This window comes from Abramis brama (assembly GCF_963993115.1).
Source record: "Abramis brama genome assembly, chromosome: 2".
Taxonomy (NCBI): Eukaryota; Metazoa; Chordata; class Actinopteri; order Cypriniformes; family Leuciscidae; genus Abramis; species Abramis brama.
Genome location: NC_139964.1, coordinates 20,491,329 through 20,517,397, shown reverse-complemented (window position 1 = coordinate 20,517,397; position 26,069 = coordinate 20,491,329). Strand labels below are relative to the sequence as shown.

At 39.8% G+C, this 26,069-nt stretch overlaps 1 protein-coding gene across 1 annotated transcript in view; it reads left to right on the top strand.

Moving 5' to 3' along the window:
• The window catches only part of LOC311077823 (complement C3-like), an 88,802-nt gene that overhangs the window by 30,603 nt on the left and 32,130 nt on the right, over nucleotides 1-26,069 (top strand). Inside the window, exons 28-33 of the mRNA XM_084106453.1 lie at nucleotides 20,672-20,767; nucleotides 22,191-22,347; nucleotides 22,529-22,692; nucleotides 22,770-22,925; nucleotides 25,166-25,225; nucleotides 25,309-25,399. Of these exons, the coding sequence (XP_083962579.1) occupies nucleotides 20,672-20,767; nucleotides 22,191-22,347; nucleotides 22,529-22,692; nucleotides 22,770-22,925; nucleotides 25,166-25,225; nucleotides 25,309-25,399 (724 nt within the window). The remainder of the gene's footprint in view (nucleotides 1-20,671; nucleotides 20,768-22,190; nucleotides 22,348-22,528; nucleotides 22,693-22,769; nucleotides 22,926-25,165; nucleotides 25,226-25,308; nucleotides 25,400-26,069) is intronic.

Below are 26,069 nucleotides of genomic sequence, written 5' to 3'. Positions count from 1 at the left end.
TCTACGGTCTTGGCGGCCATGAAAGGTGCCCCTTTCGAGCCTATCCAGTCTATTAGCCTCAAACATTTGTCTTTCAAAACAGTGTTTTTGATGGCTCTCGCTTCAGTGAAGCGCATAGGCGATCTGCACGCGCTCTCCGTGAGCCCGGCATGCTTGGAGTTTGGTCCTAATGACTCTAAAGTCATACTCAAACCTAAGCACGGCTATGTGCCGAAATCCCTCAACACGCCTTTTCGGGCTCAGGTTATTTCCCTGTCTGCCCTGCCGGCATCGAGTGAGGAGGGGGACTCGAGTTTTCTTTGCCCTGTTAGGGCTTTAAGAGCTTATATGTCCCGCTCTGCTGTCTTCAGACAGACAGAGCAGCTCTTTGTCTCGTTCAGCGGATGTTCCAAAGGAATGGCTGTTTCGAAACAAAGTCTATCCAGATGGATAGTTGACGCCATAGCGCTGGCTTATACTGTCAAGGGCATTCAATGCCCGTTGGGAGTTAGAGCGCACTCTACGAGAGGCGTTGCCTCCTCGTGGGCTTGGTCTAGCGGGATTTCCCTACAGGATATATGTACGGCGGCAGGCTGGGCCTCTCCGTCTACATTTATCAGGTTTTATAACCTAGAGGTTCCCGCCTTACAGGCTAAGCTTTTGTTGGTGTAGTCGATTCAGCTGTCTAGCTAGACCTCTGAAATCGCAGGCGCAATGCGCTACCGACTATCTTGGGCAGAACTGTGTAAGACCCACATTTCCCACATTAGTTCAGGCTCCCTACCCTGTCTATGTGATGTCATATTCGCGTCTGTGGACATGTCTATATAAGGACGGAGGGAATCCCCTCTTGTCTTTAGACTCTCCCTGTGAGGTCGCGTTAAGCCTGCGGACGCTACAGTATAGGGAATTAAGGCTCCCCTCCCTTATTCCCTGACTCTGTGTGAGTCTATCTGGTGATTATGCACTGTATGCCTGAAATAGCTTCCGGTGATCGGTGTTTTTATCCCAGCACGCACGGCGTTTTACAAGGGGTTCCCGTAGCGTTTTAGTAAAAACGCAGTACGAGAGAACTCTCGTAAGAGAACGTACTCGGTTACTAACGTAACCTCGGTTCTCTCTAGAAGAGGGAACGAGTACTGCGTTCTCTGCCGTGCGTATGGTTCACTCTGGTTCGCTTCGGCGATCAAAATCAAGTGAATCAGCCTTCTCGAGCTCCTTTTATAGAGGTATGCCACGCCCGTCTCGGCGGGAAGTGGCGAGGAGGGCGTGAAGCGCCCTCATTGGCCTGACGTCACCCCAGGCCTCGCTCGATAGGCTTATGCAGTTGCCGCAGAGCAGCCAATGAGCGAGCAAGCCGTCTCGCCATAGCTGACTGCTGCTGCAACGCGTTTTACATATATGAAAATTAAAGGATAATTTTTTGCTTCAGTGTTTCGTGAAAAGAGACTTTTCCCGTAGCGTTTTAGTAAAAACGCAGTACTCGTTCCCTCTTCTAGAGAGAACCGAGGTTACGTTAGTAACCGAGTACGTTTTCAGCTTTCTTTTGAATGTTGTCAGGGATTCTGCATTCCGGATGAGGGTGTGGAGAGCGTTCCACCAGCATGGAACTGTGAAAGAGAATGTTCTGGAAAGTGATTTTGTGGCTTTCTGTGATGGAACCACGAGACGTTGCTCATTGACCGATCGTAGGCTTCTGGTAGGGATGTAGGCTCGTAGGAGTGAGTGAAAGGAGGAGGGAGCTGAGCCTGTGATAGATCTGTAAGCATTCTGGCTGCTTTAACTGTGTGTCTCTGAAACATGGCAAAGAATGCAAGAGTAAATCAGATCAGATGATGTTAGGTATTTTTTAGTGATATCATGTAGTGGCCTGATTTATTCATACCACCTGAACTCTAATATCTGATTAAGTTGTTAAATATTAGTTGTTAACTTTGCATGCCAATTCTGCTGTGATACTCTGAACGATTTTATGAAGCCATCATACAGAACATTTTTTGACAAGATCATATAGACACACATCCAGGAAATGCACACTTTAGAACCACACTGAAAAAATGAATACGCTATATCTAATCAATAAAATTGTGGCAACAGATTACAAGCAATATTATTAATTAAATTTAACAAATTAGAATTGAGTAATAATTAATCAAATTAATTCCTTAAAAGTTAACCATTTAAAATGAGTAAAATTTACAACCATTTTTTTAAACCATTTTTTTTTTTATTGCCAACATTGAAGACACCTGATGTTAACGAGCAGAATCACTGAAGGAGAAAACCGTAATTTTAAGTCATCATTATGGTGATCAGTGTTTGTTTTAGTTGGGCTCTTGACCTTAAATCATTGACTTTAGATTTTGTTTGGCTGCTGTACCTGAGTTATAACAGCCAGATGAACAAAGAGAAAAGGTGATCTGATGGTGTTGGTTGTGTTTTAACCCCCTGAGGTCGGCTCGTTTTTTTCCTTATCTGTGCAAAAACAAATCTAAATACTAATATTAATTTTAATCTTATATGCTTGTGTTATACATCAATCGATCCTGTTTAGTGTGTATTTTTTTGTGTATACTCATTAGGGCTGACTTCTAATAGTCGAGGATTCGACGATTCGATTCGGAGAGGTCTGATTCGACTATGAACCTCATAGTCGAATACATGGGCGTCAGTTTGGTTTGAAATGTGCTGGGGACAGAGACGCATTCGCATTTTCAGAAGGGCTGGGTACAATTTTTTTTTTTTTTCGCTTTCGCGCAGGTCATGTTTTGAAAGACGATGTCCTGTAGCTTACTAATGTAAATAAATAAAAATGTATTAAAAAATCTGCTTCACATTTTCAGCAGGGCTGCGGAGCGGCTGTGGGTTGACTCCACACGGTTCTCATGGGCTTAATAAGTCCTAACGTGAAAAAAGCTTTACGTGGTTTAATGTACCTAAACAATGATTACCAAATTTCCCTCTCATATTGCTCCTCATAACCACTGAAAATGGTCAAAAAATCGAACCCAGAGTCCAATTATTATGGACGTTATCTGATATTAAGCGTTTCTGCTTCACATTTTCAGCAGGGCAGCGGAGCGGTTGTGGGTTGACTCCACACGGTTCTCATGGGCGTGAAAAATCTTTACGTGGTTTAATGTACCTAAACAACGATCACCAAATTTCCCTCTCATATTGCTCCTCATAACCACTGAAAATGGTCAAAAAATCGAACCCAGAGTCCAATTATTATGGACGTTATCTGACATTAAGCGTTTCTGCTTCACATTTTCAGCAGGGCAGCGGAGCGGCTGTGAGTTGACTCCACACGGTTCTCATGGGCATGAAAAAGCTTTACGTGGTTTAATGTACCTAAACAACGATCACCAAATTTCTCTCTCATATTGCTCCTCATGTTTATGAAATGTTATGATATATGTGTGATATGTTTTGTTCATCTGGCTTTAAATGAATAAAAGGTATTTGTTACACACCATGTTTTTCTTTTAGTTTTTTAGCTCTTTTGTTTGAAATGGAAAAAATATCTGCTATCTAAAAATAAAATAAAAAAAAAGGTTCGACTATCAGTCGACTACGGCAAAATCTAACGAATCAGATTCGACTATGAAAATCCTTAGTCAAAAACAGCCCTAATACTCATAATAAAAACAAATTGTTGTGCTTTTCGCCAAATAAAGAAAAATAAACATGATGCGAGTTCTGCCTACTCTCCGTCAGTGAAGTCCATTCTGAAACGCGTCCGAAAATGAACTGTAACTCAGCGAATACTCAGTCAAACAGGCATACAGACACACATGCATGAAGCTTGAATTCTCTTCTTTTAAATGAAGTAATTTTTATAAAAAACAAATATTCACAGTTTATGTAATATGTATATAAAGAGAGAGATGTCGGTTGTTCTCATCTCAGCTAATTAAGTTTTAATGTGACTCCGCCCACGGAGACCGCGCTATACAAACGCAAATGTGAGGCGATCCATACAAACCTGTGAAACGCCCACATCAGCTGGATAAGGCCGGTGACACACTGGATGCGTGGCATAAGCGTCTCAGCTGCGTGGCGTGTCCGTTTTTATTTCGGCTCCCATGTTAACAGTTTAGAGTTTGCTAGAAATAGAACCGACGCCTATTGTTCACGCGACACGCAAGCGTCTTGGAAGCGTTTCCATGCAAAATTGAATATATACATAAACTGTGAATCTTTTTTTTTTTTTTTTGCAGGACAGCCAATAGGCATGCGAGCCGTCTTGCTGTCTTGTCTGTATGCTGCTGCAACGCGTTTTACATTAATACAAAATTAAGGATAATTTTTTGGCTTCAATATCTCGCGGAAAAGGGATTTTCCCAGAGCGTAAGATACTTACACAGTACTCGTTCCCTCTTCTAGAGAGAACCGAGGTTACGTTAGTAACGTTTTTGCAAACTGTACAAAAACAGCGTATTTGACTAGTATAAACTACTAATATAAAATGTCAATTACAAACATTCAAAACTGATCACAAGTGGTGTTTCTGTATTTGTTTTAAATGGCTCATGTTGTATTTACTTTTTAGCAATTTGACCTCTAGAATTTACTTTTGTGCAATTTTATCTGCATAGTCAGATGTGATTCTGTTGTAATAGTTCAAGTGTGAAACAGCATGCACTTACTTTTCGTGTTGATACTTCGTGTAATCCCACATCATAGATAGAGGGAAAGTTGCACTAAACAAAGTATCAATTTAGTCAAACATTCTCAAACAGAAAGACTATCACTTAATTGTCATTTATTCCTGTAAACACTGAATGTTGACCACTCTCAAAGAAAAGTCTTCACCTAAAACACATACAGTCCAACTGAGCAATGATAACTAAATCTAGTGGAGAAATACAACCATTATTTGCAAACTTTTGTGTATTTATTATAAACTGTGCTTTTCAACCCTCTCTTCTTAGTGATTTGGTCTTTTGAATCTTACATGTTTTGTGATTCCTGTGTAAAGATTATGTTTTAAAGTTAGTCCATAGGCTTAATCACTGCGGTGTGACAAAATATGTTGCCGTGTAAAATTACACCCAAAGATTTAAGCACAACTATTTACACACATACCAAGTAGGAGAATATCTAACTGTATATTGTAGATTGTGAACATTCCATTATCTGTTTATTTGGGGTCAGAGAACATCCTTAGCTCATTCGTCTCTTTACTTTGTGCTGGATGTAAAAAATAAAGGTATTAGTTAATAACAAACAAACAAAAACTTTAAATCAACATGAAACCATAATATTAAAGGGATATTTCAGGATTTAGCATTAAGCTTTGTATTAGTAGAAAACCTGTAGTATTTTCAAATTACCATGCTTTCCTCCCTCATGTCCCCCTGAGACGAGAGATTTATGTATTTTTTTGTCTGGAAAAAATCCTCCGATGACGCAAAAATCGTAATTTTGCGTCATCGGAGGATTTTTTGGCCAGAGGCTAAAGACAACAGCCAGTAGGAGGAGCTGTCCCGAATGTTTTCCACCCGCCCATAGAGGGTGGGATCTCACTCACAGAATGTACACAGTGTCAGCCATCTTTTTTTGGAAGCTAAGCTAGCAGGCTCTTGTTCTGTGGAGAAAGCTGAGTAGTAGGAGAAAGTTGAGTAGTAGGGGTTACCATCCTCTTTTTCCCGGACATGTCCGGCCGTCGAGATCGTCCAAAATGTACGGGATTCAGCTTTTGCTTTCTGCAGTCGCCCTTCATTGTTTACATGCACAATTTTTGTTTCAATCTAACTGAATTCATTCCGATTGGTGAATCTGAATGTAGTGTTTACATGAACGCTAAACAAGTGATCGGTTGATGTGCGTTTTACCATTGCTAAGAAAATTCCCGCTCCTCCGTGAGAGATGCGAGACCAGTGCGTCTCAGTAATCACGCCACCGGCCTCGCGCCGTTCTCCCGCGGCCTCAGTCTCGTCCTGCTCGCCACAGTAAACATGATGAATGGTGACTGTAGAACGCAAAAGCCGAATCCCGGCCATTTTGGGCGATCTCGAAATCCCGGGTAGACTCGTCATCTGGTTTAGTCGTATTTTAAAACACTGCTTTTTCTTAAAAACATTGTGTCAGACGTATTTGCTGGCATGATTATCTTGTTTCATTGTGTATTAAGTCTTATCAGGCTGTTATTTATCAGGCTGATATTTGTAGAAATAAGAAAAGTAAATTTATAAAACAAAAATAACCAGTTAATGGCATTGTGTCAGAGAGCACTCGCGAGAGCACAAGTTGAATTTGCTCAGCGAGTTTACTCTGGCGTCGAGTAATGATGCTCATTAAATATGCCCTTGTATCCGAGCTGCACCAATCACATCGGGTTATCTGATATAGGCGGGCCAGAGGCGAGCTAAACAGATGATGACAGTGCTGTGACGTCGAAGTCATTAGTAAACATTGCAAGATGGCTATGGATGAACACCAGTTGTTTGGCCGCTACAATGAACGAGTTAAACTTGGCTTTTTATCTAAAACAGGAACAGAAGACGGCGCTCGAATCATTTCTTTGCAAGAAGGGCGTTTTTGCTGTTTTGCCGACTCCGCTGGTAGCTAAGCGTATGGGGTTTATTGTTGTGATTGGTTGTAGTGTTATCCAAATGCGTGCAGTGAGATTTTCAAATGCAGGCTTGGTGCCGCTCCTTGTGCTGGCCGAGTTTCATTAGTCGATGCCAGACCATTAATCTTTCAGATTTAGGTCTGGATTTCCAGGCTAGAAAACTAGTGTCATTTAGCCTAATCTTTGGTAATTAAATATTTAAAAGAGAAATTAAAATAAAAGGGAAATTAAATATTTTCAGGAGACCCATTGACCCTGGAAGACGCGACTTCTGAAGACCTCACATGTGTAGATTCACTCGGTTGAAAAATGCTGTTTTGTAATTTACACATCTGAAATTAAGGACTAACTTGTACCCACGTAGCAACATTGTGTCAGCCCACATCTGGCACACGTGGAAAGATGATCTGGCCCACATGCAGCGTGGATCTATGGCACTTGAGTGGCCCACTCCTGTTTGCCAGATCTGGGCCACAAGCAGGCCATAGCAATGCCACATCTCAGCCAAGAGCAAAGAAATAAACCAGAACTGGACCTTATCTGAGCCACAAAGTCTGTGTATATTAAATATGGAGTCATCTCAGCCTTAATAAGCCTGTTAACAAGCAGAATCACTGAAGGAAAGAAGAGAACAGAAAAAGAGACGAGCAGAAACACAAGATCTATAACTGACTTCAGCCACAGTCTTAGAGGAAATCACCTGAAGAGAAAAGAAGACATTAAATCTGTGAAGATCTCAGCAGAGGAGGATTAAACAACTCCACAAACAGCATTACCAGCTTCACTTATTACTAACCAGACTGACTTTATTTCTGTCAGACGTCTACAGAAGTTTTTATTGAGAATTAACAGAGTTTAACTCTAATGTGTTTCATTTAAAGTCACCATAACAGTGATGAGTGCTTCCATTAGTTGGGCTCTTAACTCTTCTTATATCTTTTGTCTTCTTTGGCTGCTGTGACAGTGTGTTTATCAAACACATTTGCAGCAGCAAAGAAAGCTAAAGTGAAATGAGATCAGGTGATGATAGTTACCTGTTGATGGTTTTATAATCATCATGAAATAACCTGTTTCACTGATGTCTTTGAAATCTAAAAATTATGTTGTTCAACTAATATATTCACATTACATACATCTGCATACATACATAACATCTGCAGTGTGAGGTCCAGCAATATTATTACAATCAGTTAGCAGACTTTAACAAACATGAGCATGAAACATTACTGTTCGATGACAAACACAGACATCAATAATCAACGTATGAATCTCAACAATGGTGACAATCAACAGTACCTTGCTGCAATGCATGCTGGGTACCACCATAGTACAAAACTCCCAGCATGCATTGCAACATGAATAAATTATGCAGCTGAATTGTCCTATAATTTTGTTTGATTCTAAATATTTGCTTTTATTTTTTTGCTGTTGTTTTTGTTGTGACATTTAGTAGCTTTTCAGTGATGTTCTGAATTATTCTGTTTATTTAAAAAAAAAATATTGTCACCCTTGTTGAGATTCATGTGCTGATTTCTCATATCTCTGTGTGTCACCATTGCTTCATTTTTCGTGCTCATGTTTGTTAAAATCTTCTAACTGATTGTTATAATATTGCTGAATCTCACGCTGCAGTAACACAGGGTTTGTGATGAGAATATATTAATGGTACAACACAATTGTGAGATTCAAATTATCTCAGTGAAACAGGTTATTTCATGATGATTATAAAACCATCAACAGGTAACCATCATCACCTGATCTCATTTCACTTTAGCTTTCTTTGCTGCTGCAAATGTGTTTGACAAACACACTGTCACAGTGGCCAAAGAAGACAAAAGATATAATAAGAGTTAAGAGCCCAACTAATGGAAGCACTCATCACTGTTATGGTGACTTCAAATGAAACACATTAGAGTTAAACCTCTGTTAGTTCTCAGTAAAAACTTCTGTAGACGTCTGCCAGAAATAAAGTCAGTCTGGTTAGCACTAGCGGCGCCAGGATTTTGATTGTAGGTGGGCCTCCAGAAAACTGGATGGGCCCGTTAAAATAAGCCAAAAAAAAAAAAAAAGGGGGTTCCCCTTCATCTCCGTTTCAGCGCTTTTCTGCGGCACGTAGGACAGCGACTCATAGCCTACCTGAATTTAATGCGTAATACAGGTTTAAAAAAAAAAAAAAAAAAAACTTAAACAGGAATTTTTTGTTGCTTTTTTTAATAAAATTACAATTTAATTGAATGTATTGTTTAATAAAATTATAGGCCTATTATTTTTAGTTTATTAACAGCAGCAACAGCTGTAAAGATGAAGTTGTCGATCGTCATCTCCGTGAACGCGCCTATAGAGAGAAATGCACATCATGGATTGCATAATCAGAGAGTAGGCCTAGCCTTTTTCTTTTCGTTTTAAATTGTTAAAAAGACATTTCAAGCTTTAAGATATATTTCATGTCTGTGAGGCATATGCTGAGTTTCGTTAAGTTAGGATTAGATGCGCTCCTGTTCACGAGCAATGCAAGTGACCGCGCGGGCGCCTCTATGATTATATTGTCTCCTATATTTATCCAGGCAATTGGTTGATAAAAAAAATATTAAAATTAAGATACAATTTATACAAAACGAAATTCACTTAAAAAAGGGCTTTCTAACTTAATTAAGTGGTCAAAATCATGTCTGACCCGCTCCATGTCTCTCGATATTGCGTATCCTATCTTACTCGTGCGGTTCACTTTTCATAATCAACTTAGATGAAAAAATAACATTATAATATTTTAACAAATATGAAACTAAATGAGCTTGATGGCTACAACACATATAGGCCTACAGACTCTCTATTTGTACAAATTGCTGCACATTAATTTTATTCTGAATTTTGCACACAAGGCATTTGTTTGTGCATGCATAGTAAAACATATCTGCAACATTTATCAAGTTCACTGATAATTATGCGTGCATTTATTATTATCTTAATGAATAATGTAACAAGGACGAATGAAGGCTAAACTGCGTTGTTTGTTTAGAATGGAATGGATCGCAAATAGATCCGAATGAAGGAATGTACAAAACCATAGTAGAAAATGGGTGGGCCCGGACCTAAAATGGGTGGGCCCAGGCCCACCCGGGCCCAATGGTAGCGCCGCGGCTGCTGGTTAGTAATAAGTGAAGCTGGTAAAGCTGTTTGTGGAGTTGTTTAATCCTCCTCTGCTGAGATCTTCACAGATTTAATGTCTTCTTTTCTCTTCAGTTGATTTCCTCTAAGGCTGTGTCTGAAGTCAGTTGTAGTTCTTGTGTTTCTGCTCGTCTCTCTTTTCTGTTCTCTTCTTTCTTTCAGTGATTCTTTTTGTTAACTTATTAAGGCTGAGATGACTTCATATTTAATATACACAGACTTTGTGGCTCAGATAAGGTCCAGTTCTGGTTTATTTCTTTGCTCTTGGCTGACATGTGGCATTGCTATGGCCTGCTTGTGGCCCAGATCTGGCAAACAGGAGTGGGCCACTCAAGTGCCGTAGATCCATGCTGCATGTGGGCCAGATCATCTTTCCACGTGTGCCAGATGTGGGCCGGATCTGGGCAGACACAATGTTGCTATGTGGGTAGGGTCTTTAACAAAAAAGCCTCCAAAATCGAGGAGGTCAGCAGGAGGAAGGAAGCAGGTCATGCTTCCTGCTATAGTATTATCAGCTCTCCCCAAAGTCTGTTCATGCGGCGAATAGACAGCCTGCATCAACAACGCCAGCATTTTAAAATTCTACATATATTTTGAGTAGATAACCGATAGTATATTCTCAGTAAAGGGTTTCACCCCGTGTGGTTCCACCCTGATTAAGGGTAGTTCAGGAGATACAAGAAAATCTTATACGTGCAATAGATCATAGCTACTGTCAAAAGTAAGATCATGCTTCGAATTAAGATGAGTAAAATGAAAAATTCGCTCAAGACAAACTTTACTTATGCCGCGTCATGGACCACAGAGGCACATCGCGTCTCTGAAAATGATGTGGTGATTTTCTAAATGATACAACTTCATCTAAATAAGAGCAATATTGAGTCCTCGGATTTCTAAAAAAAAAAAAAAAACATTGTAACAAACTTTGACAACATGTTTCATGTTGCATGGACAAAAATACTGTTTGAAATATTTTTGTATAAATAAGATCTAAGACGCCTAAGCACAGTTTTTGCTTTAAAACATTTTTTTTTTTTTTTTTTTGAACAGACGCTGTTTAGTAAAAATAATAACTTAGGTTAAATTTAACCACAATCATTTATATCATACAGAAGTCTTCTAAGAAGATACATAGAAGATACGTTTTAGAGCCTGACTCCACCCACTGGCAATATTTGAAAAATGCTGGAAAAATAGGCAGACCCCAGCAGAGGGGGGGCCTGCATGCATCTCTGTAGGCAAGGGCGTGGTTAGCTGGTCAGAGGGTACCACAACTTTCAATAAGAAAATTCAACTGCAGTAGCCAGCATTCAACCTGAAGAGGGCAGCACTCAGACGTTTTTACACCATATTTTGTAGAATTAAAGGTGCTATAAGCGATCTCGGTTGGCGTAACCTCTTGTTGATGTTTGAATTATTATCAAACAAAACCGAGGCTAGCTAGACCCTCCCTCCTCCTCATCCGCGCACTAACCCCCTAACCCCACCCCCACATCATTCTTGTCGGTTATTGGCTGGAACAGTTTGTTATGTTTCGTGCTGCGGGTCGCTCTGTTTGTTGCTCAGTTTGTTTTTGCTGCAGTTTGTGGAGCCTGCAGAGACCGCCTTTTTTACAGTGTATTCAGGGGACAGGCAGCTAGCAGATAGTGAGGAGATGTTTGCGGTATGTGAAAAAAAATGTTTTGGCCTAAAAAACGCGTGAGATCGCTTATAGCACCTTTAAAACACTTTAAACACATGTCAAAAAATTACTTGAATCAATGAACAGCTTTAATAAAGCCCCAGTCTTACAGATCATTAAAAAAAGTTGTTTTAGGCTTTAGTTACCCTTTAATAAAACTTTAAAGATTTGATTTAAACAGTCTTTTAATTTTAAAATATCTAATTTAAACTTTCAAGATTATGCTTTTAAATGAATTTAGTATGAATAGAACTCTGGTCGTAGTATGCTCTGGAACACAGACTAGCTTTACTGTGACCTTGTCCCCAGAGGCTCATCTGGTCTGTAACTCCTCTGGTCTCTGTGAGGCTCTGAAGCTTCAGTTCACACTGTAGTTTATCACTGGGAGGATCTGTCTTGTTTATGACAACTTAAACTATTTGCTTTTTGGATTGTTTGTTTATTTATTTATTTATTTATTTTATCATTGCATAAATAACTATTTCTTCAGTGCTCTGAAAATGTAAGGTGTTTTTAGATTTATATGTATTTATTTATTTTTAACCAGCTTAAAAAACTGTTTAAATAAAGCTTTGTAACATTTGTTATTATTCAATGATTATATATTTTATTTAGAATAATTTAAATAAAAAATAGAGATTAGTTCATTTGATAAAACCAACTGTGTGTGTGTGTGTGTGTGTGTGTGTGTGTGCAAAACAGCTTAGAAATTATATTACATTTTTTATTATTTTATTTTTTATTTAAAAATGCAGTTTTCTGTGATGTTCGTGTTTATGTGTACCGGATAGAAAATGTAGTTACAGTACAAAAATCATTATGGCCATGGAAACCCCACCCCATCAAAATTTAAACCCAACATGACAAAAATGCTGATTGAATCTTTTCCTATAAATGGGATTTAAGATGACTAAGTACAGTTTTTTCTTTAAAATTTTCAACAAGTTTAATACAAATTATTCTAGGTCACCCTTAAACAAAACCATTACAGTAATCTCCTAAAAGATAAATAGAAGATACGTATGTATTAAAACTTTCAAGATTTAATTTAAACAATCCTTTAATTTTAAAAGATCATATTTAAACTTTTACAATTATGCTTTGAAATTAATTTAGTACAAACTTTGGCTCTGGAAAGGCGTTAGCAGACTAACATTACATATGCTTTGACATGATGCACAGAGGCTCCTCTGGTCTGTCACCCTATATCCTGGAGCTAACATTATTGTCAAACTTCTTTCTCAGAAGATACACTTACGATTAAAAGTACCTTATAAGCAGCCTATCAATGTGGACAGCCTGAGGCTTCACAGTTTCTAAATGTTTTCATTGTTGCTCTCTCTCTCTCTCTCTCTCTCTCTCTCTCTCTCTCTCTCTCTCTGAAGATAGGCCTATGTGGTGATTTTCTCACAGCACAACTTTAAACACATTTCACATGTATGAGATGACTTGTGACACTTCAAATTATTTTACTTACCCCTGATAAATAAAAAATATACTTTAAGTTCAAGTCAAGTTTTTCCACAGACCATCAATGTAGAATATGTTTTTATTAAGACTTTAAATAATTCATTGAATTTAATTTAAAACATCTTTTATTTTTAAAAGATATAATTTAAACTTTAAAGATTATGCTTTGTGAATGTTTTGTTAGTGCTAAATTTATTTCAATGTCTCATGACTGTGAAACGCTGGTGTGAGAGATATCTTTTTAATTAAACTTACTGCATTTTTGTAAACCTCATTCACATGTTGTATGGACAACTATATGTAAGGAGCTTCTACAACTCTCTGAAAATGTAAGATGATTTATTTTATTCAACTTTTTCAACTTTAGTTAGTGTGAAATATACGTCATTATTAGAAAACCTCTTTTTATCACTTCCAGTGTGCCCAGCAATCCCCCTATGTGCTGGAATGGAGCTGCATTTGACACAACCGGATGTCAGAACTCACAAAAATAACCATTCATGACTTTATAACTTGGACAAAGTTCAAACCTTAAACAATAGATACCTTATACTCACGAGGGCTGTTACGGGCGGTCGGACACCACCCTTAACATAAAGGAGAGACGCACACCGAACAGCTCGTATCAATAATAATATAGGGGTTTTATTAAACAGAATGGATATTAGAAAGGTCGTTTAACAATCAACAAACAAAACAAAACAAAACAAAACAAAACAAAACAAAACTACAAATGCGGAACGTTTTCTACTGCCGGGTGGACGGCTGAACGGCAATTTTCGAAGCCCGCAAGCACGGTTGTGCAGACTCTCGGGGTGCGCGCCTTCAGAAATGATCCAGGAAGCCTTTTGTAGCGCAAATACAGGCTCCGCTCAGGTGTGGCTCATCTGTAATCAAGAGGGGAAGAGACACTACACTCAAACACGTGTAGCAACAAACACCAGAGCTGGGGGACGTAACACCCCCACCCCAAAATGGTGACCTGTCGCCATACATTGAATATGAAAACTCTTTTGTTCTGTGTTCAGCTCACTGTTCGAACCAACCCAGACAATAGAGTTCCAGCTACAAATAATCAGTACCTCCGAACAAGGTGTTACCTGCATGTGAAGATACTTAGAATTACACAGAGGTATTATTATTATTATTATTAACTATAACCTAGATATAGGCCACGTAGGAAAAGAATTTGTTAGGAATTTCTTAATCAATAAAAGGACACATGCAAATTCTTCATAATAAACAAAAGCCCTTTTTTATAAAAGGCAAAAAAACAACAACAACTACATCTTAATATTAAGCATCCACCCTAGACAACGCATCTGCAATAATGTTGTCTATTCCCCGAACATGCACAATTTGGAGGTTAAACGGTTGAAGCAATAGACTCCAGCGCATTAACCTACGGTTTGAATTGTACATGCGAGTGAGGAATTTGAGTGGGTCATGGTCTGTATAGACCTTAATTGGATGTACTGTAGAGCCTAAATACACTTCGAAGTGCTGAATGGCTAGCACTAAGGCCAAAGTCTCTTGTTCGATAGTGGAGTACTTTCGCTGAGCAGAATTTAATTTCTTAGAAAAGAAACTCACGGGATGGTTTATGTTATCAGCACCTGATTGTAAAAGTACAGCACCGACGCCTACGTTGCTGGCGTCTACAGCAAGCTGAAACGGTTTGTTGAAGTTTGGCGCAGCCAGCACGGGAGCAGTCAACAAGAGAGCTTTGACATTTTCAAATGCTCTATTACAGGACTCCGTCCAGTCAAATTTAGTTTTTGGGCTCAATAGGTTAGTGAGGGGACATACTACAGTCGAAAAGTTCTTACAAAAACTACGATAGTAGCCTACCATTCCTAAGAATCGGCGTAACGCACGGCGATCGCAAGGCACAGGAAACTCTTGAATAGCGGCCACTTTAGCCATTACTGGCAAAACATGTCCCCTGCCAACTTCCCGCCCCAAATAGGTAACAGTGGCTTTTCCGAACTCACATTTGGCTAGATTAATTGTGAGATTTGCATTGGATAGCCTACGGAAAAGCTCTCAAAGTTGTGTTATGTGTTCGGACCAGTGTGTACTATATAGGACTATGTCGTCCAAATACGCTTCGCAATTTGACATTCCAGCTAAAACCATATTTACTAAACGCTGGAATGAGGCAGGAGCGTTTCGCATTCCGAAAGCCATAACTTTATAATGCATAAATGCATCTGGGGTCACAAAAGCTGATATTTGTTTTGCCCTAGGTGTAAGAGGCACTTGCCAATAACCTTTTAGGAGGTCGATTTTAGTGACGAACGTGGCCGAGCCCACACGGTCTACACAGTCATCCATCCGTGGTAACGGAAAACAGTCTGGCAGAGTGATGGCATTAACACGCCTGTAGTCCGTACAAAACCTGTGAGTGCCGTCAGGTTTGCCAACTAAAAGGCACGGGGAGCTCCAAGGGCTAAAGCTAGGCTCAGCAATATTATTCTTTAACATGTACTCAACCTCCCGCTGCAGGATAGCTCGCTTTTCCGGATTTACCCTATATGGGTGCTGTTTAATCGGGCCTTTATCACCCACGTCTATGTCATGTTCCAGGACTGAAGTTACGGTTGGAACATCTCCGAATAACTCAGGGAAGTCACCCATCACAGACAATATGTCAGCTGTTTGAGAGGGAGTTAAATGTGGCAAATGGTTTGCAATGACCGACAGCATAGCAGAGTTATTTAGTCGACCCTCGCATCGCGACGGAGGAGTCACCGCGTCATCATCCTCCACCAGTGAAGAGAGCAACACAGACTCGACTGGACTGGGCAAGTTAAGATTACACAAGTCAGTTTTAACACATTCACGCTGATAATATGGTTTGAGCATGTTTACATGACAGACGCGAGAATGCCATCGCTTATCTGGGGTTAAAATTACATAATCCAGATCAGATATTTTCTTTTCCACAGTATATGGCCCTCTAAATCGTGCCTGAAATACAGAGCCGGGCACGGGAAAAAGAACCAACACTTGGTCTCCTGGTTTAAACGAACGGGCTCTTGCTTTTTTATCATACCACGTTTTCATATTAGATTGAGTCTTTTCTAAATTCTCTCTAGCGAGTTCACGCGCTCTGTGTAGTCGGCTGCGAACGTCGCTTATGAACTGTAACGCGCTACGAGAAGTAGGTTTGCTCAGCCACTGATCTTTAATGACGCTCAATGGTGTGCGAACATTGTGAGCAAACACTAGCTCTGCAGGGCTGAAACCGATTGACTCTTGCATGACTTCTCTAGAGGCCATAAGCATCCAAGGAATCGCCTCTTCCCAGTCTGTACCCACCTCCAAACAATATGCACGCAGCATAGATTTTAGCGTCTGATGGTAACGTTCGAGAGCGCCTTGACTCTCTGGATGGAACGCGCTAGAAATGCGGTGCTTAATTTGGAGCGACTTTAGGACTTGAGAAAAGACACGAGAAGTAAAATTTGTTCCTTGGTCACTTTGAACGACTTTTGGTAGTCCCACAAAAGAAAAGAATTTTAACAAAGCCCTGCACACCACTTTAGCAGTGATCTTCCTCAGAGGCACCGCCTCGGGGAAGCGAGTAGCGGTACACATAATTGTTAACAGATACTGATATCCACTTTTTGACCGTGGAAGAGGACCGACGCAGTCAATTATTACGTTTTCAAAAGGCTCACCGATGGCGGGTATGGGGTACAACGGTGCAGGTGGAATTGTCTGATTTGGTTTACCACTAACTTGACAGACATGGCACGTTTTACAATACCGCCGCACATCCCGCTTCAGGCCAGGCCAGAAAAAGTGATGAAGAACACGGTTGAATGTTTTAGTCACACTTAAATGACCAGAAACACCATCATGCGCAACACTCAAAATGACGCGTCTGTTTTCAGACGGCAAAACAATTTGGTCAATGTCATTCCACTCATTACTTTTCTGAGGTCTCCACCTCCGCATAAGTAAGCCATCTCTGATGAAAAAGGTCGGACTCTCACTTGCACGGTCTGAAAAAGATCGAACTGCTTTAAAACATGAAACAAGAGTGGGGTCTTTTTGTTGAGCATTAATAAGTTTCTCTAATGACAATGGGACATCTAATTGTTTTTTTCCTCTTACCTCATCGTTCACTACAGGCACAGGACTACTGCGGCACTGAGTAAAAGCGGGCTCGAAGAGCCTCTCACATTCAGCAGGGTGAGCAATGAAACTGTCACTCAGGTCGACGTCATTGGGAGGCACTGCCTCCCTTAACCTCTGAGTCTGCGACCTAGTGACGACATTAGTGGGAAAAACCTCGGGAAATTTCAGTGCGCACTCATCGGGACCCTCTCGAAAGAGTGGCACCGGAACAACCTCAGGTGGAACATCGCCACGGCTCCACACATTTCCCCCGGCTAAGTCATTGCCAAGGAGAAACGTGACTCCAGGGATTGGTAAAGAGTCCTGAACGCCAACAACCACATCACCACACACCAAATCTGAATCAAGATGCACGTAATGTAAGGGAACATCGAGAAATCCCATCTCAATTCCTCTAACAAGAACACTACTACCAGTTGCAGTCTTTTCAGACAATGGCAACAAGCCACGGAGGAGGAAAGACTGCGAAGCGCCCGTATCTCGCAAGATGCGCACAGCGACAGCCTCCTCACCAGGCACAGATACGGTCCCATTCGTCAGGAAGGGCTCGTACATGGTCTGGGTTTTCTCTGGCTTTATCTCTGCATGAAGGACTGGCGATATATTCATCGAAGAAGAACTAACAAGACCCATTGGTTTTGTGGACTGTTTTTTTTTCAATATTAAGCAGTCTGCTATAACATGCCCAGGCTTTTTACAATAAAAACAGTGTCTGTCTTCTTGCTTTACTGCAGTCTTTTTCGTGTCAACATCAGTGGTCGTAGAGGGATTACTTCTTAAACGAAAACGTTCTTTGGCAATGTTATGTGTTAAAACATATTCGTCAGCAAGTATAGCAGCTTCAGAAATTGACTCAGCCTTCTGCTCAGCTAAATAGGTTGCCACAGCGGTTGGCAGACAGTTCTTAAATTCTTCTAAGAGAATTAGTTCACGTAATTTCTCCTGACTATCAACCTGCTGTGATGAGCACCAACGATCAAACAGAGCTGCTTTATCTCGACCGAATTCAACAAAAGTTTGACGCTCAGTTTTTTTTAAGTTCCTAAACTTCTGACGATATGCTTCAGGGATTAACTGATAGCACCTCAGAACTGACGCTTTCACCATATCATAGTCACCGCTCTGCTCCACTGTTAGCGACGAGTAAACCTCCTGCGCCCTTCCCACTAAAACGCATTGCAGGAGGAATGCCCATGCAGTTTTTGGCCAATTTAAATTGGTTGCGACACGCTCAAAGTGTGGAAAATATTTTTCCACATCTTTTTCCACAAAAGGTGGCACAAGTCGGATGTGGCGAGTGACATCAAATGAATTAGGGTCAGAAGGAGCGACACCTTCCTTCTGGGCCTCGATTTCTAACTTTCTTAATGCCAGTCGGTTTTCAAGTTCATTCCCACGGGCCTGAGCTTGCATACGCTCACGCTCGAACTCAATTTCTTTCTCTTTGATACTTAACTCTCTCAACCGAATCTGCAGCTGTAATGCTTCTGTAGACACGGGAGATTGTTTCTCTACAGGCAAAATGCCCTGACTAACCAAAGCAGCTTGTAAGACGGCCTTGATTGTGTCTTTGGTGCGTTTTTCAGCAGAAGTGAGCTCAACTTTATAAGTTACGGCTAAATTCAGCAACTGCTCTTTCGAAAATTTATAAAGTAACTCATTAGAGGGTTCTTTAATAAATGCTTCCTCTGTTGCCATTTTAACACGAAACGACGGTTAAAACGTGCACCAAAATCAAGTACAAAATAATAATTAAACCACGAAAAGATGCCTAAAGTGCGCACCAAAGTCAAGAGAAAAAAAATAAATAAATAAGCTAATAAGCAAACACTTACCAAAGCAGTTTAACTGCAACAAAGCTACCAAGTAGCGAATATCTAAAGTGGTCAAACGAAAAGCACAATATAGGCTACAAACAACCACGAATTTTAAAGTCCACCCCCGAATTTTAACCAATACGCTCGTAGGCTATATTCAGAATACCAGCGCTCACTAAATAGGCGATATGCCCCAATATATCACAAGCTATACAACTAAACTTAAGGTATTCTGATAGGCAATATGTTGTCCAACTACTCTAACTAACTATACACAAAACCAAAACAAAATCCTAAATACCTACGCAATCTTCAGTGGCTTACTCAGCTCGAGGCATCCGAGTGCCCCCTCCTGAGATATCCACCAAAAATAAAATAAACATCGACTAAACAAATGAACAGACAATCATAATTGCCCACCAGAACACTCACCAAAATGTTGTAGCTTTCAGAAGTTCCGCAATCTAACACTAAAGTCCGATTTAATCAAACTATTGATCCCGGACGAGCCCCCACTATGTTACAGGCGGTCGGACACCACCCTTAACATAAAGGAGAGACGCACACCGAACAGCTCGTATCAATAATAATATAGGGGTTTTATTAAACAGAATGGATATTAGAAAGGTCGTTTAACAATCAACAAACAAAACAAAACAAAACAAAACAAAACAAAACAAAACAAAACAAAACTACAAATGCGGAACGTTTTCTACTGCCGGGTGGACGGCTGAACGGCAATTTTCGAAGCCCGCAAGCACGGTTGTGCAGACTCTCGGGGTGCGCGCCTTCAGAAATGATCCAGGAAGCCTTTTGTAGCGCAAATACAGGCTCCGCTCAGGTGTGGCTCATCTGTAATCAAGAGGGGAAGAGACACTACACTCAAACACGTGTAGCAACAAACACCAGAGCTGGGGGACGTAACAAGGGCATACACATCAACCAATTAGTCAACGGTCATAGGTCATTTCCACCCCCGGAGGATACAAGGTCAAAGTGAGCACTGTCATGTGAGGTCAAGGTCAACCCATGAGCAGGGGGTGGGACAATGTCAAGAAGTTAATCAATTTCACGGTCATCAATCATTTTGACAGAAGGTGAATCATAATTCTAATGATATATTAATTGTTAAAACATAACCAACACCATCAGATCACCTTTTCTCATTGTTCACCTGACTGTTCTCAGTTACAGCAGCCAAACAAAATCTAAAGCTAAGGATTTAAAGGTGCAGTCTGTAAGAATAACAACTAGTGGTCAAAATAGGTACTGCAGTCCAATTCAAAATATCAGAGATCGTCGTTTCTCCCGCACCCTGCTCCTCAGACTGAACGGCGCTCATATGGGTTGCCAGTCTGAGCACACGCAACAGGAACAAGCGCAATGGATAATGAAAATTGGCAAATTGGAAATGTGCAGTATCACAGACCATAACAAAAACAAACATTGCAGCCTGGAAATGCACATTTCAAAGTAAAATAACTGGATGTAGAAGTGTTTTTCAGAGAAACGAGTATGTGAACTTTGCATGTCTCCTCAATATATGCAAACATGTTATGGTATTTTTATGCTTTAGTAGAGTGAAAAAGTTACATACAGCACCTTTAAGGGTCAAGAGCCCAACTAAATCAAATACTGATTATCATAATGGTGATGTAAAAATTGTGATTTTCTTCTTCAGTGATTCTGCTTGTTCGCATAAAAAAAAAAAAAAAAAAAAAAAAACTTCAATAATGCTCATTCGTCACTCAAATTGTTATTGAATGATTAAAACCCACACATAATATGATTGTTTTGTGATATAGTCTGTTTATGTGTGCTTTATTCCAGGGTGATGTACAAGGTAAAGATGCTGATGCCTCTCTGACGGCCTTTGTTGTGATTGCCATGCAAGAGGGCAGAGGGATCTGTGCTGGATCAGTTGGTGTAAGTGAATTTGTTTCACCTCCAGTGGCCGCTCTGGGATTTCTAAAATAGAGGAATCACAGTAATAATAGCGGTCTTGGGATCCTCTCCCAAAACATTTTTGAAATATTATTAACTGCTTTAAAATGTCTTTTTGAATCACTTTTAGACATAAAATGTAAAAAACAAAAATGAAACTTGCATTAAGGAAATAAAAATATAATTTCACTCACCTTGCCTTTCACCTGAAGAAAAAATCCATCCTTCTGTTCTTTTTTTAATGTCCGTGTTAGGCCTTTTATTAAAGCTGACTGCCTGTAGTTAACTTAGGCGTGGGGTCTTCCTTCGTTTATAATTTGCAGCTTCTGCTAGAATGGAATCTTGTTAAATTTGTTGGCGAGCAAATATTCAATATTTCATCTCTCCATAATTAAGGTAGTTAATTGCTAAGTTAGATTAGCAGCGGGAGCAGTTTAAAATATTATCACATAATTTATGTCTCTGCCATGTTCTTTTTCTCAGCACTTTCAAATGCTTGATTGTGATTGGCTATTTTCTTTTAGTAATGGAAGGAAAAGTCTCCAGCTATGGATATGCCTCCGCATCTCTATCCCCTCAGACTCGCATAATTGCACAGTTTTCTGATTTGGACATTCAGGGAAGAGCAGCGGTGGTTCAGACTTCAGTGATATTTTATGGTGTTACAATGGTGAATTTACAAACAAGACATTCACATTCTGAGATATGAAATGAAATGAATAACAGAGAATTTTATTAACATTAAATCGTCCTTCTCGCAGGTTTAGTGCTTCAGACTCTTATTTCTTCCTGAATCAATGGCAATGTAAACGCAGCTAAACAGGCACCAAAAATTCAGTAGTGGAAATAAAAGCAATTCTATCATAAACATAATTATGCAAATGCTATATTTTGGAATTAAGACCAAAATATCACAACCTGCAACAGCTTAACTCATAACTGGACTGATTTTATAGAAGTAATAAACTTTCTTAAGTCCATAAAGTGACTCCATAATAAAGTGACTTTTATAATTATTATTGGACAAGGCAACACTTTGAAGCATCTTTCCAAGCATAAACCAAACACAGGGTCTCTTTCAAAGGTGGTTTAGTAAAAAAGTGCAGGACAGAACAAATTTTTGGTTGCTAATTTTACTTTCGTCAAAAATAGTAGATACCAAAGGGGTTAAATGATTCAAGGCAAGCAAAAATTTTATATATGACTTCATTACTGTCTAAAACCTTTTTTCTGCCATTCGACTGTATTATTTATGGACCCTTATGACAAAGTTAATCTAAAGAATTGTGATGGGTGAAATCATACAGTTAACAACATAAATTAACGTTGAAGAGTTGGTGAATTATACAGTATGTTGTAGGATGCAGATCTGAGAACTTTTAACCTCTTACACACACTTTTACAGAGTCTGCATGAAAGTATCAGGAGGGCTGTTGCTTTCTTAGAAGGTCGACTTCCACAACTGACCAATCCTTACGCTGTTGCGATGACGTCCTACGCCATGGCCAATGCTGAAAAACTCAATAAAGAGATCTTGATGAAACATTCCACCAAAGGAGATGGTCAGTAACAAGTCATCAAAAAGTGTTTTGCTTTATACAACATGGAATAATTCTAATCCAAACCCAGTGTAAATAATTGAAAAATGATCAAATTTTGCAGTGTAATGATTGCTGCTTGTTGGTGTCAATAACAGTAAAGGAACACAGTCCTGTTATTATTCCTGCTTTGTGTTTGAATCAGCCCGTAGGTCCTGGACTGTCACTGGACAGCATCATCACTCACTGGAGGCGACGGCCTATGCTGTGCTGGCACTTGTGAAGGACAAAGACTTTGATAAAGCAGGAGAGGCAGTGCACTGGCTGCGTTCACAACAGTCTCATTATGGTGGATCTGACACCACACAGGTACACTAACATCTCATCATCTGACTGTGATAAACAGATGCAGAACTTGTCTTTGAATGCTGTTCTGCACTTTCTAGGCGACCATCATGGTGTTCCAGGCCGTGGCAGAGTATCGCACGCAGGTGAAGGACCAACAAAACTTCAATCTGGACGTGGAGCTGTCAGTGGCAGGAAGAAGACCTGTCAGATTTACCATTAAAAGAGACAATGTGCATCTTACACGGTCAGACAAGGTGAGGATTAAACTCATCAACCTGCTTCAAAATGTGTGCTGCTCATGTCAATTGAATGATTTTGTATCATAGTAAGTGAGGAATGTTGGGAGTTTTGTTATTTGTCATCCATCATATTTAATTGTCTACATCAAATGTGTTGTGTTTGGTCAATAAAGTCTTCAGCCCACATAGCAACATTGTGTCGGCCCAGATCCGGCCCATATCTGGCACACGTGGAAAGATGATCTGGCCCACATGCAGCGTGGAATTACGGCACTTGGGTGGGCCACTCCTGTTTGCCAGATCTGGACCACAAGCAGGCCATAGCAATGCCACATCTCAGCCAAGAGCAAAGAAATAAACCAGAACTGGACCTTATCTGAGCCACAAAATCTGTGTATATTAAATATGAAGTCATCTCAGCCTGTTAACAAAAAGAATCACTGAAAGAAAGAAGAGAACAGAAAAAGAGACGAGCAGAAACACAAGAACTACAACTGACTTCAGACACAGTCTTAGATGAAATCAACTGAAATGAAAGAAGACATTAAATCTGTGAAGATCTCAGCAGAGGAGGATTAAACAACTCCACAAACAGCATTACCAGCTTCACTTATTACTAACCAGACTGACTTTATTTCTGGCAGACGTCTACAAAAGTTTTTATTGAGAATTAACAGAGGTTTAACTCTGGTTCATTTGAAGTCACCATAACAGTGAATATTGTTTCCATTAGTTGGGCTCTTAACTCTTTTTATATCATTTGTCTTTTTTGGCCGCTGTGACAGTGTGTTTGTCAAACACATTTGCAGCAGCAAAGAAAGCTAAAGTGAAATGAGATCAGGTGATGATGGTTACCTGATGATGGTAGACTGAAATAGACTGATTCACTGAGGTAATTTGAATCTAACAACTGTGTTGTTCCACTAATATATTCTCATCACAAACCCTGTGTTACTGCAGCGTGAGGTCCAGCAATATTATAACAATCAGTTAGAAGATTTTAACGAACATGAAAAATGAATCCACGGTGACACACAGAGATATCAAAAATCAGCACATGAATCTCAACAAGGGTGACAATATATATATATTTTTTAGATAAACATCACTGAATTTTTCAGAACATCACTGAAAAGCTACTAAATGTCACAAAAAAAACAACAGCAAAAAATAAAGCACATATTTAGAATTAAAATAATAGGACAATTCAGCTGCATAATTTATTCATGTTGCAATGCATGCTGGGAGTTTTGTACTATGCTGGTACCCAGCATGCATTGCAGCAAGGTACTTTAGATTGTCACCATTGTTGAGATTCATACGTTGATTATTGATGTCTGTGTTTGTCATCGAACAGTAATTTTTTGTGCTCATGTTTGTTAAAATCTTCTGATTGTTATAATATTGCTGGACCTCACACTGCAGTAACACAGGGTTTGTGATGAGAATATATTAATGGTACAACACAATTAAATTATCTCAGTGAAACAGTCTATTTCATGATGATTATAAAACCATCATCACCTGATCTCTTTTCACTTTAGCTTTCTTTGCTGCTGCAAACGTGTTTGATAAACACACTGTCACAGCGGCCAAAAAGAATAAAAGATATAATAAGAGTTAAGAGCCCAACTAATGGAAACACTATTCACTGTTATGGTGACTTCAAATGAAACACAGAGTTAAACGTCTGTTAATTCTCAATAAAAACTTCTGTAGACGTCTGACAGAAATAAAGTCAGTCTGGTTAGTAATAAGTGAAGCTGGTAATGCTGTTTGTGGAGTTGTTTAATCCTCCTCTGCTGAGATCTTCACAGATTTAATGTCTTCTTTTCTCTTCAGTTGATTTCCTCTAAGGCTGTGTCTGAAGTCAGTTGTAGTTCTTGTGTTTCTGCTCGTCTCTTTTTTCTGTTCTCTTCTTTCTTTCAGTGGTTCTTTTTGTTAACAGGCTGAGATGACTTCATATTTAATATACACAGGTTTTGTGGCTCAGATAAGGTCCAGTTCTGGTTTATTTCTTTGCTCTTGGCTGACATGTGGCATTGCTATGGCCTGCTTGTGGCCCAGATCTGGCAAACAGGAGTGGCCCACCCAAGTGCCGTAATTCCACGCTGCATGTGGGCCAGATCATCTTTCCACGTGTGCCAGATGTGGGCCGGATCTGGGCCGACACAATGTTGCTATGTGGGAGGTATCTCTGCTACATCATGGATTTGATTATCCTGATAACTCTAGTACGTGTGTTCACTCAACAGGTGGAGATCAACAAGGACTTCAATGTGACAGCTAGAGGAACTGGAACAGCCACTCTCTCAGTGAGTGTTCATGAGCGTTTATATGGTCAACAGCAAGATTAAAGCGTTTGAACATCTAATCTGAGACGTGCTGCTCTTTTCAGGTTCTGACGCTGTACTACGCCAGACCTGTTGAGAAGAAGTCTGACTGTACACTCTTTGATCTGACTGTTAAAATGGAAAAAGACCCTGAAAGTAAGATTGACAAAAAGGCCTTTCTGTAGCACTTTATAAACATTAAAGTCCGCGTGAACCAGAAGTTGCAAACGACTTTTCTCCAGTGTTGTGACGTATTTCCCAGTGAAACGGAATATTGAACAGAGGGCAGGGTTTTACTCTAGCGCTCCTCCTCTCCATCTCTGCTCATAGCAGACTAACGGTTTAAGGGGAGTAGTTAAGCGTTTCCCAACCCAAGCGTCAAACCTACATCATCAGAGGGGGAACGCCATTCCAGACCGGAAGTAACTTTTCAGATTTTGATTAAAAATTACCACGGCAAACAATTTTTTTCTGTGTATTAACTTGCACGGATTAATTTTTCACCACAAGACTAGTAATATGCGCTAACAAAGTAAATAGGGTCAATTTTGATTTCAGTTGGACTTTAAGGCTTTTCACACTGTGCTTAACCCTGGGTTATCGTCACTCTAACCCTGTTTAGGAACATTTGACACTTTAAACTAAAACTACAATGACATTAGAAGTGGGTTAGCACTGCTTTCTACATGGATCATGAAACATTAGACATGATAACACAGGATTATGTTTACCAACAGGCTAGACTGGCCCAGGGTTCACTAGTTAACTTGTATTTCCCCAAATACCTTTATGTATTAAATCTTCATTTTAATGAATTTTATTTTTA